Source organism: Patiria miniata, unplaced genomic scaffold (genome assembly GCF_015706575.1).
Source record: "Patiria miniata isolate m_02_andy unplaced genomic scaffold, ASM1570657v1 HiC_scaffold_9, whole genome shotgun sequence".
NCBI classification, from domain to species: domain Eukaryota; kingdom Metazoa; phylum Echinodermata; class Asteroidea; order Valvatida; family Asterinidae; genus Patiria; species Patiria miniata.
This window is the reverse complement of record NW_024037076.1, coordinates 15,493,819-15,512,224: the sequence shown is the minus strand read 5'-3', so window position 1 is coordinate 15,512,224 and position 18,406 is coordinate 15,493,819. Positions and strand designations below refer to the sequence as shown.

At 42.7% G+C, this 18,406-nt stretch overlaps 1 protein-coding gene across 1 annotated transcript in view; it reads left to right on the top strand.

The window, feature by feature from the left end:
- The window catches only part of LOC119720908 (semaphorin-1A-like), a 40,265-nt gene that overhangs the window by 8,966 nt on the left and 12,893 nt on the right, over positions 1-18,406 (top strand). The window contains exons 2-6 of the mRNA XM_038190775.1: positions 985-1,289; positions 11,331-11,418; positions 12,501-12,617; positions 13,139-13,227; positions 13,716-13,857. Coding sequence (XP_038046703.1) covers positions 985-1,289; positions 11,331-11,418; positions 12,501-12,617; positions 13,139-13,227; positions 13,716-13,857 — 741 coding nt within the window. The remainder of the gene's footprint in view (positions 1-984; positions 1,290-11,330; positions 11,419-12,500; positions 12,618-13,138; positions 13,228-13,715; positions 13,858-18,406) is intronic.

The window sequence follows — 18,406 nt, the reverse complement described above, 5'->3', positions numbered from 1 at the left end:
ACACTGGATGACTGCAAACAAGCTGAGACTAAACAGCTCCAAAACTGAATGTTTCTCAAAACAATCTCCCAAAGCTCATCAATTACACCTTCCCAATCGATAATGAGTATGTGTCCGCATCCATTTCAGTGAGAAATCTAGGAGTAACATTCGACCCACCCATGACCATGTCCTCTCATGTCACATCCCTCTGTCAGTCAATCAATTTCAATTTACGCAACTTCTCCAGACTTCGTCGCTTCATCGACCAGGAAAGCTGTACTCATGCCATGACGGCCTGATTCTGTCCAAACTAGACTATGCCAACTCTCTTTCGGCCGGTTGCATTAGCATCTCACGACTGCAGCGTCTACAAAACAGGGCTGCTCGTATCATTTTCCAAGTTCCTCGCCGACATCCCTCTACTCCCCTATTGCAATCTCTTCACTGACTTCCGATTGAACAACGCATTATTTTCAAAATCCTGTTATATGTATACAAGTCAATCCACGGTCTCACTCCCATATACCTCTCAAACAGCATTTCACTGTACAAACCTTCTCGACCCAGATTACGCTCCGCCACAGCCGAAGAGGTCATTCTCTATCTGTGCCCCTACATTGTGGAATGATCTCCCATCAAACATCAGACTGGCTCCTAGCCCACAAACCTTCAGAAGCCTCCTCAAAACACACCTGTTTACTTGATCTCTTATGTGATTTCTTATGTTTCTGTATTTTGCTATTATTTTCCTCTTTCAATGTTTCTGTTTCTGTTTATTTGTTTTCGTTTGTAAAGCGCATTGGTCATTAATTTGGAACTGCGCTATATAAGAACCGGTATTATTACTATTGTATTATTAAGAACGCGACCATGTAACAACGTGCAAACCATGACTTTTGACTAATGGTCTTCGCCCGAACTCGCTCTATGGTTAACCATCCCTCCCAAACATGCTGATGCCCATATATTGCTTCTCCCTCTCTTCTACGTTTCCCATTCCAGGTTTGAGAACGTTTCACGGCCAGAGCCTGACAGCCATGTCCCTTTCCCTCGACGGCTCTCAGCTCTACTTGGGTGGCAAGAACACCTTCTTCATCATGGAACTAGCCCAACCCTTCGGCCAGGCCTCGGCCATCCGCACCTTCTCCTGGGTCCCCGATACCTCCGATATTAACTCCTGCACCATGAAGGGCAAGCAGGAATGGCAGTGTCAGAATTTCGTCCAGGTGGTGCTGATGAACAATCAGACCGATCGGTTGCTGGTCTGCGGGACCAACGCCTGGGCACCGTTGTGTCGGAACTTCGCGGTAAATATGAACAATTTGAAAAATTAGGACTAGACCTTTGTAGCAAGCCATCACTGTAGACTCACAGAGGCCCTTCCAATGGTGAAACACTGTACCGTCTATACACTCTGTGCACAAGTTCCACTCAATGGTTTCAAAGGGAGTGGGGAGGAAACCGCTGGGAGGGACATTCAAACGGATTGCTGTTGATGTCTGACACTCACGCAAAGTCATTATTGGTTTGTTTCGCTCGTACCCCCTGCCCTGCAAACAGGACGCTGGGATACTCTGATGAGCTTCACATAATCTTGTAAAGGAAGTGGCTTATGACCTATGTATAAAGCATCTGGCTGCAGCTGTTCAAGACCGCAATTAGACAATGTGCGCAAATGCTATCCGAAAACGTCCCATAGAATTGCGCACATTCCATACCGGATGTGATTTCTGTTTCATTGCGGACCATGTGGACGAATTTTTGAGCGTCGCATAATGCAATCCGACCGTTCGTGATTCGAAACGGAGCCTGAGCGAGTGTCAGGAATTGTAAATTGTAAGTTTTACAGAATTTCCTACATTATTACGCTTTTCAAAGGGAAAAACACATCTCTAAACTGGAATAAAAGAGTAATGAATCAGTCTTAACGGCCGTTTCAAACCTTTCAGAGTCATGACCTTGATGACGCGCAGGTCACTGGTTACGCAAAATCCAACCAATCAGAGCGTGAATTCATCAGAGTATCCCAGCGTCCTGTTTGCAGGGCGGGGGATACGAGCGAATTGGTTTTTGCACATTTATAATCAAATTAGTTGTGCGTACTCCGCGCCATATGTGCACGATCTAGTACGCGCACCGGTGTGTCCCTTCCACTCACGGCAGTTTCACTTGCATAGCGCGCACACAATAAAGTATCTGTGATGCGTTAGTTTGGTATTTGTTAACTCCAATGCGCCTCTGCCGTCGCACAACATGGCGCTTTCCATGTACGAAAAAAATGTGTAGATGTTTCGTCGAAACCATTGTCAAAATTATACATTTGAAACAAACGTTTTACAATTATTAATGACAGAGGGTGACGAAGAGTGATATGTTCTTTCATAAATTAATTTTCAAAAAAGGGTGATAAATTATCTCACATTGTTTGTTTCGGGGAATTTACGCTGAAATTTTAACTATGCTCTGTGAATTTTATCGTGTAGCGAGGACTTTAAAACGATATTTAAAGAAACGTAAATCCATTGCTCCCAAAGATATCTTGATATTCATGCGATTATTCAGTAAAAAATAAACACAAATCATTTTGTTCTTGCTTGGGCCACAATTCAAAACTAGAATCTAGGTACCAGCCGACCCAGCTCTGAATGCTTTGTGTGCGCTATGTGCACACGTATTGTGCGTATTATATGGGTGTGTGTACACCCATGTGTGTAACTAATGCTGGTTAAAATAAGAGCATTTTGAAACTTCACTTTCAAAATTGAACACTTTACTACACGAGAACAAAGGAATGTCTCCACAAGGATACAAATTGATGGGTGTGTCTGTGTGTGTGTGGGTGTGTGTGTGTGAGTCTAACATTCACTACGTGGACTTCTGAACAAAAGATGTCCACATAATGCAGGTTGTGTTGACGTTATGTAGACTAAGCCGTGTCCACATAAACTTCAAGAATGCAAATAAAATACAAGAAAGAGAATCTTACAAAAAGATAACAGTCTGATTTAGGATGAAAATTCATTCTGGAAAATAATAAAAACAATCCCAAAATTTTGTTACTGTGTTTGGGTTTGAGCAGCACAATCCAAACATGAATTTGCTATCAGTTTAGTATAGGGACACTAAGCCCTATGAATATTCTGGAGGATGTTGCTGAAAAAAGGCTTAAGCTCAAACAAAACAATAACAATTGTTTTTGCAAAGAACATTCTTTTTTTCACAATTAATTCACATCATTTTAAAACACTTTTCATAGAGGTGGAGCTTTACAACAGCCATTCTTTACTATAAAAATACTGCAGGAAATTTAAATGACCATTCTCTGAAACTAGTTAGCAATACTCTTGAATTATGATGATTAAATTTACTCTCATGGTCTCAACACAGTGACACACATGCATATTGCATGAACTCAGCTTAGGAAATTAGGAAGGTTGAGCATGTGATAAAACTATTGGGAATCCAAAACAAATCAATTGGAAAATGTTGATTTAAGGAATTGATTTAAAAGTTAAATGTTATGAAAGCCAAAAGGTCCAAGCATATTCACACTCCCGAAGACAATTCAGATTTATTTTTAATATTGATTGAATTTTTTTTAGGTGGTTGCAGTTTCTTCACTATTTCATGTGCACATTTACATGCGTGTATACGTATGTACATTTATAAATAAGTAGAAACAAATGCCACATTGCCATGATCAATCTAGTAAAAAAATATATACATGTAGATAAAATAGTGCTCACCGATGAAAGTTGTCAAATTTTCTGACAGCAGTGTCCTTCATCAAGGCAGGGTAGAAACTTGTGCCTCATGCTGGAATGCCGTTAACTCCAGATTGTAGAGAGACAACCACCACTACTCCTATACAGGGCAAATTAAAGTACACATTACAGATAGTGTACACATGTTTGTGCACATGTCATTACATGGGTTTCGAGTCAACTCGGTCCCATGTCAACTCGATCCCATGTCAACTCGATCGAACTCGGTTTACGTCAACTAGGTCCCATGTCAACTCGGTCGAAGGCAACTCGGTCTCAAGTCGAATTCATTCAAGGTCAACTCGGTCTGAAGTCAACTCGGCCTCCAGGTCAAATTTGAAATTTAAGGCAAAAATGCTCTACCAAGACAGTAGGCCCGGCCGAAAATCAAATTGCGCCACTTTAGGGACGGCGACACATTTAGGGTACCTATAATACATCAACAATCCAATGCTGTTCCTCCATGGTCATAAAGGCAATTTATGCCCATGGCAATGCTGACCAAACTCAAGCATTCTCTCTTTGAAGAATGCATGTGACGGAAAGAATGTTGCAACCTGACGTTACTTCTTAAGCGGTTGTGAATAAAGTCAATGGAGAGTCAAGAAAATTTCCTAACAAAATTGGAAATGTTTCTCAGTCCACTAGGCTCCCATAACATTCATGTCTTGTCATCATTTTTGTAATAACTGACCTTCATTGAGACGATATATGAAGAAAAATAGCAGCGTCAGATTGCAACATTCTTCCCCATGGTATTATTTGTGATGATTTTTTTTTTTTTGGGGGGGGGTAAGTATTGCAAAATACAAGTAATAATAAACATGACCCAAGGAGAAAATATTTATGTATAAATAGTATAATTTAGATGATTTTTTTCACATACAAGTGTCGTTGTGTAGTTTCATAGTGCGTGCTTTTGGATGGTTATATGCGCCTACACAACGACTGTTTCATGTGCAACAATAAAGGCTGGTCAGGTCAAGGCGTGGGGAAAAAAGTTGTGTCGGCTATGAAAAAACAAAAGTTACATATCCTGAGCAAAACAAATACATAATCTGTATATTTACCTTCGAGATTTCTGTCTGAATCCGCGAAATCGTACCATAACAAGGGCACGACGAAGGTCGCCATGCGCCATGACGAAAATTGCCCATAATTGCGTACACTACACTGCCTACACGTACGTCGCGATTTGACGAACTCCTGTTTCATTCACTCTAAATCTTGGCAGAAAATTCACGAAAGCAACGTGACCCAAATGTTTTGTCCATATTAACGTAAACATAGATTACCAATGTGTTGATATATCGACACATTGTACTTCAAACCACCAGATTTCAATTTAAAAAATGATGTTAAGTTTTTTCGTAGTGGAAACAACAACCCCGCATTAGCGAAATCATACCGGGTCACGAGTCACCACACAACACAAAAAGCACACAGGTCAGAATTTGTGCACGACCGATGGCGATCAATCGCCATGTGTTCTTCATTGTGTTGTGTATTTTGTGTAAGTGTTGTATGTGTTAATTTAGGTTACATATATAAAACATAAACATGTGTATAGTAATACATATACTGGAGTTCCCTACAAGCATATGCTTTTAAGGGACTCCATCCACATTGATCGTATCTATTTATATTTATTATACAACTTACGTTATGGGGAAAATAAAGAATGAATGAATGAATGAATGAATGATCGCTGCGCGTAAATGTTTAATGCATAGCGCCCAGCTGTCACGTGATTTAACCACTAACTGCAACTCGCCAACAGAGGGCGTACTTTTTTAATCGGTGAAACGGCCGTGCACTGGGCTTCCAAATGTTGTCACAAAGCGCCATGTACTGTTTGTGCACGGAAACTTTAGACAAATCCGGCGGCAGCCATTTTATGCGATGGCGCAAGGCTCGCTCGAGTCGCACTTAGGTAGTACAAACGCAATCCAGGCTCCTTCGACGAATTGGAATACCAAAATGCGTGTGGGCCTCGTCTTTAAGAATGCGTGCAGCATGCGCGTGAGCGTGACTCCACAGCAGTAAAAGCTTGTTACAACTGATAATGTAGTAACCAACGGATAACGTATCACCAACCGATAATGTATCACAAATTGACCGATATTGTATCACTAACCGATAATATGGCAAAAATTGACTGATAGTGTAGTAAAATTTGTATCCGATAATGTATCACGTGTCGACGGATAATGTAACTACAAAATAACTGTATCCGATAATGTATCACCTCGAAACGGATACTGTATCAACCGATAAAGTATCAAAAATCAACCGATTAAGTATCAGTATGGGGAAAAGGTGTACACAAATGTTTGTTTCATGTCCTATATATCCCGCCCCACTTTTCGACCGGGGAGGGGGTCTGGGCTATTGGATCAACCCCCCCCCCCCCATTATTTCGTATTTAGAGAAAAAAAAGGCAGATTTTGAGGTATTTTTCAAACATTCCAACCGCCGAAATTTTTTTAATAGTACTGACAAAGGGAGAAAAAGTACACAAAGCTTGAAATCCGCTGATACATCTGTATCATGAACAGCACCCCCAGTGTCATGTGGTCTCCAGCAAGCCCCCCCCCCCCCCCTCTTTTTGAATATCACGGCCGGGATTTTTTTTTTTTTTAGCTATCCCACACCCCCCAGTCCCCGGCACAGATTTACGCCACTGTCGCAAGGGCGGACCCAGGAATTTTCGCAGGGGGAGGGGGTTTCATCAGCAGAAAATTCTGAAAATGTACACAGGTAAACTTGGCCTCCGTAAAATCAAAAACTGAAGGGTACAATTTTTCAATAGGCGGCGCTGTTCAAATTCGACGATTATTGACACTGGATTACAGAATGGTGTACAAATACCCCCTATCTAAGCTGCCTCCGTCCGTAATTTGAACAGGCGGACATTATACCGGTATGTTTTTTGTATGTTTTTTTTTGGGGGGAGGGTGTCACAGCTGGGGGGAGGGGGGGGGGGTTGACCCCTAAACCCCCTTCCCCCGGATCCGCGCCTGTGTTGGCCTCAAGGGTGCGGCAGGCTCGTGACGTTTGGACTGCAAACTGTATGGGTTCAACAAACTGAAGTCAGTGGGTGGACAAATAACAAATGACGTCACAAGCGAACGGTGCCCCCCCCCCCTTAAAACAAAAGCCGGTGCATTTGTACGGTACAGTAATATAGTGTACATGATTGTAGGATTTTATTAGCGCTCCCCGTTGAAAATATGGCACGACCCCCCCCCCCCCCCCTCGGCTTTTTATTTTACCGTGGAGCTATGGGCTCCGTGGACAAGTGCCTCTTTAACGGCCAGAAACAAAGAGTTGGGGGAGGACCTAGACTGGTTCCCGGTCCATTCACTGCGTATTCTGAATGATGCAAAGTTATTGGGGAAGGGAATAGTCTGGGATACTATCGCAAGTTAAATTGAATGTATGCGAGCCGACGTTGCCTGACGATCATGCGAAGACGCTGCGGCTAATAGCCCGGTTGGCACATTCTGGAAGTGGTGAACTTTGAGCGCGAACCAGTACATTACAGTACGCACGTGCTATGTCCCGTCCTGGTGCTCTCAAGTTTTGCTACATTATCGGTTAGTGATACAATATCGGTCAATTTGTGATACATTATCGGTTGGTGATACATTATCGGTTGGTGATACGTTATCCGTTGGTTACTACATTATCAGTTGTAACAAAGCTTCAAATTCTGGTCGCCGAATGTCACCATTGCTAGCGCAATTTTGTTTAGCTATTGCATGGAGGGGGCATCCGTGAATGTACACTGAAAGCGTCTATAGACTAATAACACAAAAAAAATGGGAAGCAACTTTTCTGAAACGACATATGTTAGAGTAAACGCTCATCATCACAACTTTTTTGTCTGACAGTCTGCAGTTTGAGTCCCAACTCAAGTTGATTCCTTCAAAATTGCTTGTTCACATGTTGTTTTTATCAGTGTAATTTAAGATAATTCTCTAATATTGTAAAAATTCATACTTCAGTCCATCTGAAGTAAAGTTAAAGTGTAAAAGTCCCATTTCAACGCACTGAACTCTGAAAACCATACAACCCATCTACAGGAAGTTAAAAGAAATTAACATAGTGCTTTGAGCACGTACATGTACGTAATGAGCAATGGATGGTTTTGTGGCAAGCCACTAGATACTATCAGCGGTTGAAATACATCAGATATGACTCTGAAACTGATTCATAAAAACTGTCAAGTGGTTTTGGTGCAGTTTGTCTTCCTACAGGCCTTTATCTAACCTTCCGATGTGCCGCTGTACTAATTTTCATAGTCGCTTGACCCAGGTGAAGGCCTCCAACTGCTCCCTCGCCTCTGCCCCCCCCCGTCACGCCGACCTGCCTGTAACACAGTTCATAATAAACGATCACTACATCAACCACAATGAATTTGCAAGACAACTTGCATGTGACTATATAATTGTTGATATGCAAATGTAATTTGCCTGACAGCCTTGTGGAACTTGGCGTTCTTCTGGAGCTTCTTTAGTGGCGCCACCTTTCCCCTCGCCCTTGAAAGTACAAGTGCAGTCCTCCCCGAGAACACATAGGCCAAGTACCGGGTAAACATGACGATACAGGGCAGATACCGACTTGTTATGGGCTTGTTCTGGCAGCACCGTACAGTTTCAATGGTCCAAAACCAGAAACGGCCCATTGCTGGCTTGATTGCGGCAATGCTGTTCCGTGTTGACGGCACATACCTGGTCCAGTGCTGGCAAACCTCAATGGTAGCACAATACAAAGCAATAACGATAAGCGACAAGCCATAACGGCAAGACGGCACACAGCCTGAATCGGGCCAGTGCAGGGCCTCTTACGGCAAACCATATCGGCAAGACGGTATAGAGCCTGAATCAGGCCAGTACCGGCCAGCCTACATGTATATACGACAAACCCTAACGCCAAAACGGTACAGAGCCTGTATCGGGCCACTGCTGGTCCTTTCAGAAAGACGGTAGAGGGCCTGAAGAGGCCAGTGATATTCCTGTCAAAACCATTATGGCAAGATGGTATCGAGCACGATTTGGTCTTTCTGAATGGACCAGCACTGGCCCGATTCAGGCTCTATACCGTCTTGCCGATATGGTTTGCCGTATTAAAAAGAGTGCCGGCACTGGCCCGATTCAGGCTATGTGCCGTCTTGCCGTTATGGTTTTTCGCAAGAGGGCCGGCGCTGGCCCGATTCGGGCTATACCGTCTTGCTGATATGGTTTGCCGTAAGAGGCCCGGCACTGGTTCGATTCAGGCTGTGTGCCGTCACGGATATGTCTTGTCGCAAGAGGGCCAGCACTGGACCGATTCAGGCTTTGTATTATGCTACCATTAAGGTTTGCCAGCACTGGACCAGGTCTGTGCCGTCAACACGGAACAGCTTTGCCGCAAACAAGCCAGCAATGGCCCGTGTCTGGTTTTGGACCATTGAAACTGTACGCTGCTGCCAGAACAAGCCCATAACAAGTTTGGTATCTTCCCTGTACTGTCATTTGCTTGTTTTTTTCCTTCCAAAACACCCCTCAACCCATGCTATGGTATGGCCCTCTCACGAGTCATTCATTAACAACTCCTTATTTGGAGATTGGTGTGCGCGTCGCGCGCACTACGTGATGTGCGGGCGCAGAACGAGGCTGTGCCGGTGAAGTGTGAATTTAGGACAATGAAAAACTGACTCATTTGTAGTATTGCGCATGCCTACATATTCGTGTGGATTGTGATCGTTCAACCAATAAAATGGTACATGCTTGGACTTCATAGGAGTCCAAATGTCATGTGACACTGGACAAGTTTGAAACCGGCCACGTGACGGGCTCTCGACCAATAGGAATGACAAACTGTCTGAGGTATTTATGAAGTACAAATTACATTCAGTGGTGTAATGGCAAAAATTACGTGTTGTCTATATCTCCTACTTTTCAGAACCTCACAAACTCCTAAAAGAGATTTGTTGAATGTTGCAACTGTAAACTTCTTACTTATTGCCCCCCCCCCCCCCTTCACAGGAACAACCCCTCCCTTGTTCCATATCTGAACTTCGACAAAAAAAAGCATGTCAATTAAATTATTGTCAAGGCCAATTAATATTCACAGAGTCCTGAGTGTTCAGAAGCCTGTCACTCAATTAAAAAAAAATGACTGTGGAAAAAAAAGGGGGAATGAACTTTGGGCGTTCTTTTTCTTCACCACGCGGCCGAAGTTTTCGCTTTTGCAAAGGACTAAGTATATTTCCCTCTGTCTTGCACTCTTGATAAGGACCCAAATCGGGCTGGAAAAGGTTGGAAGCACTTAAAAAGATTATCGAGGAAGGAACCCATCAGCAGTCAAAGGACTAGATAATGTTTTGGGATTCCAAGAGGTTGGAGCCAAGTGATTTTCATGGCCTTCATGTAAAAATGGGGGGGGGAGAGAGATAACCCCATACTGTATAATGCACCTACCACTTTGCAACAACTTTGTGTAGCAAGGAAACCATCAAACGATTCTACAAGAGCTGAATTTTTACACATGAACCCAGTAATAAGACCTAATACAGCAGTTAATTGATGAAACTTAATTAGTAAAGATATGTGGCTCTTCGTGAATACGCAAATTCATGTTTCCGACATATTGGCCCTTTCTGTTCAACGTGTATTTCCATAGGCGCGCGTGAGTACGCGCGCGCAGCTGAAAATGTAACAAAGATATGTGGCTCTTCGTGAAAACGGAAATCTCATTAAACCTACTGTTACGTATTTTTATGCAATGGGTTTTGTACGCGTTCAAAGGGACAAAATGTATGTGGCTCTTCGTGAAAACGCAAAATGCACTTATCGGAATTTTTGCCCCTTGCAACATTAACGTTACTTGGAAATTAATGATGTTTTGCTTACAAAAACATGTCAAAATGGTTCAGTACATTGTTTTAAAAAGCAAAATATTGAAAAATATCAAAATCGGAAAAATGGTAGTTGTTGACATATGTGGCTCTTCGTGAAAACGGTGACGAAATGACTGGGTGAGGGACACTGCCACTGGCATCTCCGCCCCAAAAATATTGGGGGGGGGGTGGAGTGACGGATTGTCCAGGATCGTCGTCCATGCCCGTACTTACGTGTATCATGCACTTATTCTTTCAAAGCATATGGTAGATACTCGCAGACAGCACGTCTTTACGCATAATCCTTGAGCAGACCATCCTAAATTGCTAACAGTTGGTAAACGGGAAGATTCTACGTCGAAATGCATCCTTGGTGCTTAAGTCTCACAGATTCAAGGCAAATTGATGCTGACAGGGGGGCTAAAAAGACTTTAACAGGAAAAGTCTGTCCGATGGTCTGATGGAGAGGATTTGTTATTCAGAGGGACCTGTCATGTCATGTCCTATTTATTTCTAGATGTTTATACACTGATAGTTGCTACAGGTACATGAAGGGTAGCAACTCTGAAACACAGGAATTACTTACTGTAATGTTTAATCCTTCAGATTATTTTCAAGAACATATGTTTTGTGCTTAAGCGGTGACCTAATGTTGTTCTTCTATGTTTAAATTTGCTTCTTTTATGCTATTTTTTTAGCCACATTCACTCTTGGTGTATGAAGAGCTTAATGGGATCAAGCGATGCCCATTTAGTCCGGAACAGAAAAGCACAGCATTATTTGCAGGTGAGTACAAAAGTGAACAGCTAATCTACTGCGCTCGTCCGACCCGTAGAGCATTACAACATAATATGCATTTTTTCCCCTTAGGGTGCTAACCATTCGCTAAGTTTATTTCCCACTGTACCTTGCGGGCTGCCCGCCATTGTACTTCCTCTTATCTTTAAGAACACTCTACGGGAAAGACATGTTTTCTGAGCTCTTAAATTTGCTCATATTTTACTCAACTACCGTCTGTTTGTTTCAAAATGTCATAAGTGTTTTCAATCCCAATACATGTAGTAGCCAGAATATACAAGTTCTAAAAGTGAACATGGAAATCACCCGATTATCAAACATCAGCAAATTGCCAGGAGAATGGTGTCTTAAACCGTATGGCCATAATAGAGTGGTTATAAATGTTAAAAGTTGCAGATTATGAACTCAAAAATGAATGGTATAATTGGTTTTGATAAGAGACGTAACATACCAAAATGGCCCAGAATGTATATTACTGTGGCTGGTACTAAGTTGAGTTATAAAAAGCATCGGAACAAGGTATCCAAGTACCTGAGCATTGATGTTAGGAACCGGTTCCCAATCAAACTATCGCGGTAGAACCCCGTCAATGCAGCTAGTAACATATTGTCCAATTACACAATATGAAAATGAACGTGGAACGCGCAAAATATGAGACAAAAAAAATTAACGTACACAATTCCATTGTAACCGGGTACCCGAGTACCCGACCATTGATGTCAGGAACCAGTTCCCAATTAACCTATCGCGGTAGACCCGTGTCAACACAGCTTGTGTCAAGATACACAATATAAAAATGGACTTGGAACGCACAAAATTTGAGACAAACAACACTTAACGTACTTGGGGTATCTGGAGTTTGGCATCCATTTGATGTGCCTAAAATAGGATAGCCTTTTCATACGTGTTATACGGTTCCCGTATAACCCATAAATACACACCCGTATTGTTTACCTCAAATGATGTAATACTTTTCTCAAAGGAAAAAGATCCACAATTTTACCTATAATGTGATAGAATATCACTGAATAAATGTGACTTTAATATTTGTGAATTTTTTTTCTGTATAGATGGAGCTTTGTATAGTGCCGCTGTAACCGGCTTCTCTGCAGTCGATTCCATAATCATGCGCAGCATGAAAGAAAGTGTAATCGAGAGGAAGGACGTGGAAACAAAATGGCTGAAAGGTACGTATCTGTTTTCTGGTTTTATGCATTGACAAGTATTAAAAGTTGGAAAAGCTGGACGCAAAATGAAAATGTCTGGTTCTTTTCAGAACCACTTCTCATCCAGATTTAATCATCCACGTGGCGTGTCTTGAAAATTCTCCAAAAATGTGTTGGTCACCATGCCAAGCCTCAATTAACGTGGAATCGAGAGGAAAAGAATAAAGTTTTACCGGTTGATGGACAGGTTGTCATCTCTTTCCAACAAAAAAAACACACTTTTACACAATATGCAAAATCTGTATCATTTCAACACATGTCTTATTATCAAGCCCTCTAAACTTTCAAGAATTTATATTTGAGTTCAATTCAGTCAAGAAGTAGTTGACAGTATTTTGTTTAAATTTTACATGTAAAATCGGATTGTATAGTAACCGTCTTAGGAATTCACTTTAACGCGAACAATCACATTTCCTGCCTGACTGTTTTCATCACAGTTTACATAAAGTTCACGGCATGTATTTTCTCTTTTCATCTCTCAGTGCCGGAATTCATCAAGTCGTTTGAGGTCGGCGACTGGGTCGTATTCTTCTTTAGAGAGATAGCAGTTGAGCATGTCAACTCCGGAGAGGTGGGGCAAACCGTAATAAATGTGTGAAGCTTGACGGAGAAAATATGACAAATTTCATTTTTGATGGAAAAAGTCAATGTTATTCTCTTTTCCTATTTAAACTCCCCAGTTTTCCGTAAGTTTTCTATTACGGAAATTAGGACCGAGTAATGGGGACTTTCTGCTGTCCCCATAGCGTCGTCGGTCCCCGTAATGACTATTGCTCTATCGACAGGTGTGTGGTCCACACGATTACGGAGCGATAGAGTGAGATTTCGTGTGGGCAGGCTGTCACCCCGTTATGGGGAAGTTTTTTTTTATTGTTAGGCAAATTAAGACCGAGTTATGGAGACTTTCTGCTGTCCACACAGCGTCTTCGGTACCCATGGTACCCATGGTACCCATGGGACAACTCGTATGTAGTCCTCACAACTACGAAATAAGATTGTGTGTGTTGAGTTCCCATGATCAGAATTCTCATACGTTCCTGTCTCAATGCTGTACAGCAGGCCATCTATTCTCGGGTCGCCAAAGTCTGCAAAGACGACATTGGCGGTAATTGGGACTTGGAGGGAAAATTTACCACCTTCCAGAAGGCTCGCCTCAACTGTTCGTTCCCCGGCTCCTTCCCGTTCTACTTCAACTATCTCCGTAAGTTTTCTTCCAATTTGAAAAAAAGAGCAAAGCCTAGCATCTTAAGTCCAACCTTCCTTTAAGCTTTTCAGCCCCCCACCTGGCTTTAAGTTTCATGCAGTCCGTGAATCCCACACTGCTACAGTTTCACCAAATTGGAAACACAAAAGACCATTCCGTCTTTGAATAAACCATTCCCAAAATTCCTCAAAACCCTGTCTGATCTTATGTTTCATAAAAACGATGAGGTTTGTTACTCTTCTTTTTTGTTTTGGTCACACCGTAAAGGAAGTTATCACATACATCAGGCACCATCAGATCCAGTGAACTCTGCTGCAATACTTAAATTACTGGGTGTACTTCATTCGCTTACCCAAATAGCTACTACATATGCATATTTATTCAGCCGACAGGCTCAAACGCTAAACAATTTGATCAACCAACGAGCGCCCTCTCGGAGCCTACCATCATGCTACGTCATTAATCCGCCATCATACTTCCTCTTTTTTCTACCAACGGCATCGTACAGACGCAAAAAAACAATTGCTATCGTTTTTTGACGAGTTTTTATACGACTTTTCGCTTTAAGGTTTCTGTTTTATAGAAGCAATCAACCAAGTGAGTTGTGTAGAATCTGTAGACTTTGGTTTTGAATAAGTAGTTCTTCATTTGGAGTGATTTTGGAGTCTTTTTTTGCCTTCGTTTTCTTCCACGTGGCGTAGCAGGTTTTTCAGCCTTTGAATGACCACGTGCGGCGGGCCAGTTTGGCACCGCATAGGGCTAACCGGGTGCCTGGTATATCGCGGGTTCTCCCTCCGGGATCAAGCACAATCCCTTTTTTAGCCCAGTCGGCTTTCTTGATTTATTATTAGCTGTTTCGGTGACACACCGAAACAGCTCTTGTTTTCGTTAAGATTTTTTTTTCTTTTTTTTTCTTTTTCTTTTTTTCTCCTTTATCAGATTTTTTCAAATCCGATCAATTTCAGACTTGGTACAAACTTAGACCACCATCCAAAGATGGTCCTAGAAGAAATTGGTGACCGTGACGTCGATCGATCATCAGGTGTCGGGTTACGCCACATTAAAGATGCATTTTTCCCCATGTGTTTTGTACACGTTTTAAAACACTCCACTTTGGCCTCTTCGTAAATCCGATCGACCTCAGACTTGATACACACTTAGACCACCACCTACAGATGGTCCTAGAAGAATTGCATGATCGTGACATCATCAGGTGTCGGGTTACGTCACATTAAAGATGCATTTTCCCCGATATGTTTTGTACAAGTTTTAAAACACTCCACTATGGCCTCTTCGTAAATACGATCGACCTCAGACTTGATACATACTTAAACCATCACCCACAGATGGCCCTAGAAGAAATTTGTGACTGTGACATCCTCAGGTGTCAGGCTACGTCACATTACAGATGCATTTTCCCCACAGGGTTAGTACACGTTTTAAAACACTCTACTTTGGCACTTTCGTACATTCGATGGACTTTAGACTTGGCACACACTTAGACCATCACCCACAGATGGTCCTAGAAGAAATAATGTGATCGTGACGTCATCAGGTGTTGGGTTACGTCACATTAAAGATGCATTTTTCCCCGTAGGGTTTGTACACGTTTTAAAACATTCTACTTTGGCACTTTGGTAAATCCGATCGACGTTAGACTTGGTACACACTTAGACTACCACCCGCAGATGGTCCTAGAAGAAATTCGTGATCGTGACATCATCAGGTGTAAGGTTACTAAGATGCATTTTCCCATAGGTTTTGTACACGTTTTTCTTCAAACCATGTACTTTGGCACTCTATGTCTGATTGACTTTTCACTTGGCAGATGACATTCGAAGTGACTTCATCAAGTGTTCATCACGTGCACAGAGTATTTCAAATATCTAAACAGCTTGTGTTTGTCCACAAACACATTTCTAGTTATTATTACTTCTGTTTTACAGTTATTTAACGATAAAACATTTTGTAAAAAAAGCAGTGCATTTATTTATGACTCCATAGACGGGACCAAAGCCACTCGGCGTTGGGCATAACTCGCCTCGAGACAAGTACGTCTCCCGAGTTATTTATCGCAATTCCTTTCCCGTCATCTTTGTTTCCGTAAAGGCCTTAGGGGAGATAGTGCGTCGTATCCCCGGAGAGAAGTGCGGTTATTCTCCACAAGGTCTGCTAGTCGCCCCGCACGTGGGGTCCCTGTTCCGGAAGTCAGGCTGTCGGAGGTTCAGGGGACTAGCGCACGTTTCGAGGAATACAGTAACGTTTTTAGATCTTAAGATGCGTACCTTCATGTTCCCACCTTCCAAGCGCACTCCCGATTCCTACGAACATCATTATTTGTATGTATCTCGATTTTATGAGACTCCTGAATTTGAGGGATACTTATACGTTGACGATGAGTCTAGGCTTCATCCTCAACGAGAAGAAGTCCCAAATTATCCTGTCCCTGGAAACGGACATATGTATGGGAATGTATTACCAGCCTGCGGAAATGTGTCAAATTATTTCTATCCGCTCAAGTCGCTCCAGCGTGAGCTTGGCTGAAACTTCAGGGGTTCATGGCCAGCTTAGTGGACCTGGTCCCCTGGTGCAGACTGAGGATGCGTCCTTTGCAAATGCACCTTCTGACACATTACGTCACCGTTTCCACGAACAGCCACATACTTTATATATTATGTTGATTTTGAAGAAAAGAGTTTTCGAGATAACCGCAAAAGAAGTTTCTTATATTTTATAACTGCTAGATACTACTTTGTAACAACTTTGTGCAGCAAAGAACCCATCACACGATTCTACTAGAGCTGAATTTTTACATGAACCCGGTAATAAGACTTAATACAGCAGTTAAGTGGTGAAAATTAATTAGTAAAGATATGTGGCTCTTCGTGACAACGCAAAATAATTCAGGTTTCCGACATATTGGCCCTTTCTGTTCAACGTGTATTTCCAATGTCGCGTGTAAGCGCGCGCGCGCAGCTGAAAATGTAACAAAGATATGTGACTCTTCATGAAAACGGAAATCTCATTTTATCGAGATTTATCGAGATTTCTGCCCCTTGCAACATTAATGCTACTTGGAAATTAATGATGTTTTGCTTACAGAAACGTGTCAAAATGGTTAAGTACATTGTTTTGATGCAAAATATTGAAAAAAATCAAAATCGAAAAAAATGGTAATTTTTGACATATGTGGCTCTTCGTGAAAACGGTCTCAATCGACGAAGTCATTTGTCCACACCTTCGGTTGTGGCTATTGGAACAGAACATTCGGTGCGGACGGAGTTTCCCCCAGGGGGATCCTCATGTCATAATCTCCAACGACGCTTCCAACGTGGGCTCGGGAGCCTCCCTTCCCCTTGACAAGCTACAGGAACATGAGACGACAGTGTTTGGTCCCTACACATCAATGTTATAGAGTTTTAGGTCGTAGTCAATGAATGCCTTACACCACTTCCAAACAGGCGTAGTGGGCCGGTCTGTTATAATCAAGACCGACAACACGACGGTGGTAGCACATATCAACAAGCAGGGCGGTACAAGATCACCCCAGCTATGCTACCTGACTTGGGAGATATTTCAGTGGCTTATCAGACACCAAGTCGATCTACATGCCATTCACATTCCGGGTGTGGAAAACGACATGGCAGACGCTTTCTCCAGGGGCAAAATAATGCCCACGGAGTGGTAATTAAACAAGAGGATCGCAGGTCAAATCTTCTCGATCCTGGGTCGCCCACACATAGATCTGTTCGCCTCAGCAATCAACACCCAACTCCCGGTGTGCTGCTCGAGATCCCATCATCCTTAGGCATGGGCCTCGGATGTGCTATCAAAAGACTGGACAAACATGTTCGCCTACGCCCTCCCTCCGATCTCGATCCTTACAAAAGTCATCGTCAGTCCTGGTTTCCACGACTGGTGAGACTCCTAGTGGGCTCCCCTCTAATACTCCCAGATCGTCACGACCTACTCCTTCAGCCTCTGTCCACCCGGCTCTAGGAGATCTCCACCTAGCATGTTGGCCGCTGTCAAGCGTGCTTTCCGATCAGCAGGTCTTTCATCAGATGTTGTCTTTCAACGCGACAAATCTATGACAGTCAACTACGACATTATAGTAGGTGGTGCTAAGAACAGACTGTGGATCCAATCTGTGCTTCTTTAAAACATTGTTCGTAATGTCTACTGTCATTGTTCAAAGCCAATTTGTCGTTAGGAACGGTGCGAAATTATCGATCAGCCATAGCAGCATGCAGTTCACAAAGGCTTCGCTGACGGCGCATCCATTTCTTTTAATGTGGCGATCACTCACCTACTCCGTGGGATGTTCAATGAGAGGCCGACAGTCAGGAAATGAGTTCCATCCTAGGAGATGGGGTCAGGTCCTGAACCTTTTGGCCAAGGCTCCATACGAACCCTTGGGCCAGGCGCATCTCATTCATATGTCGATAAAGTTAGCCTTTCTGCTCGTATTAGCTACTGCTATAATTTCGTCCTCAAAAGTGGTCTACCTCCTCTGTCTTCTCAGACAAATATGGTGTCCCGTGCG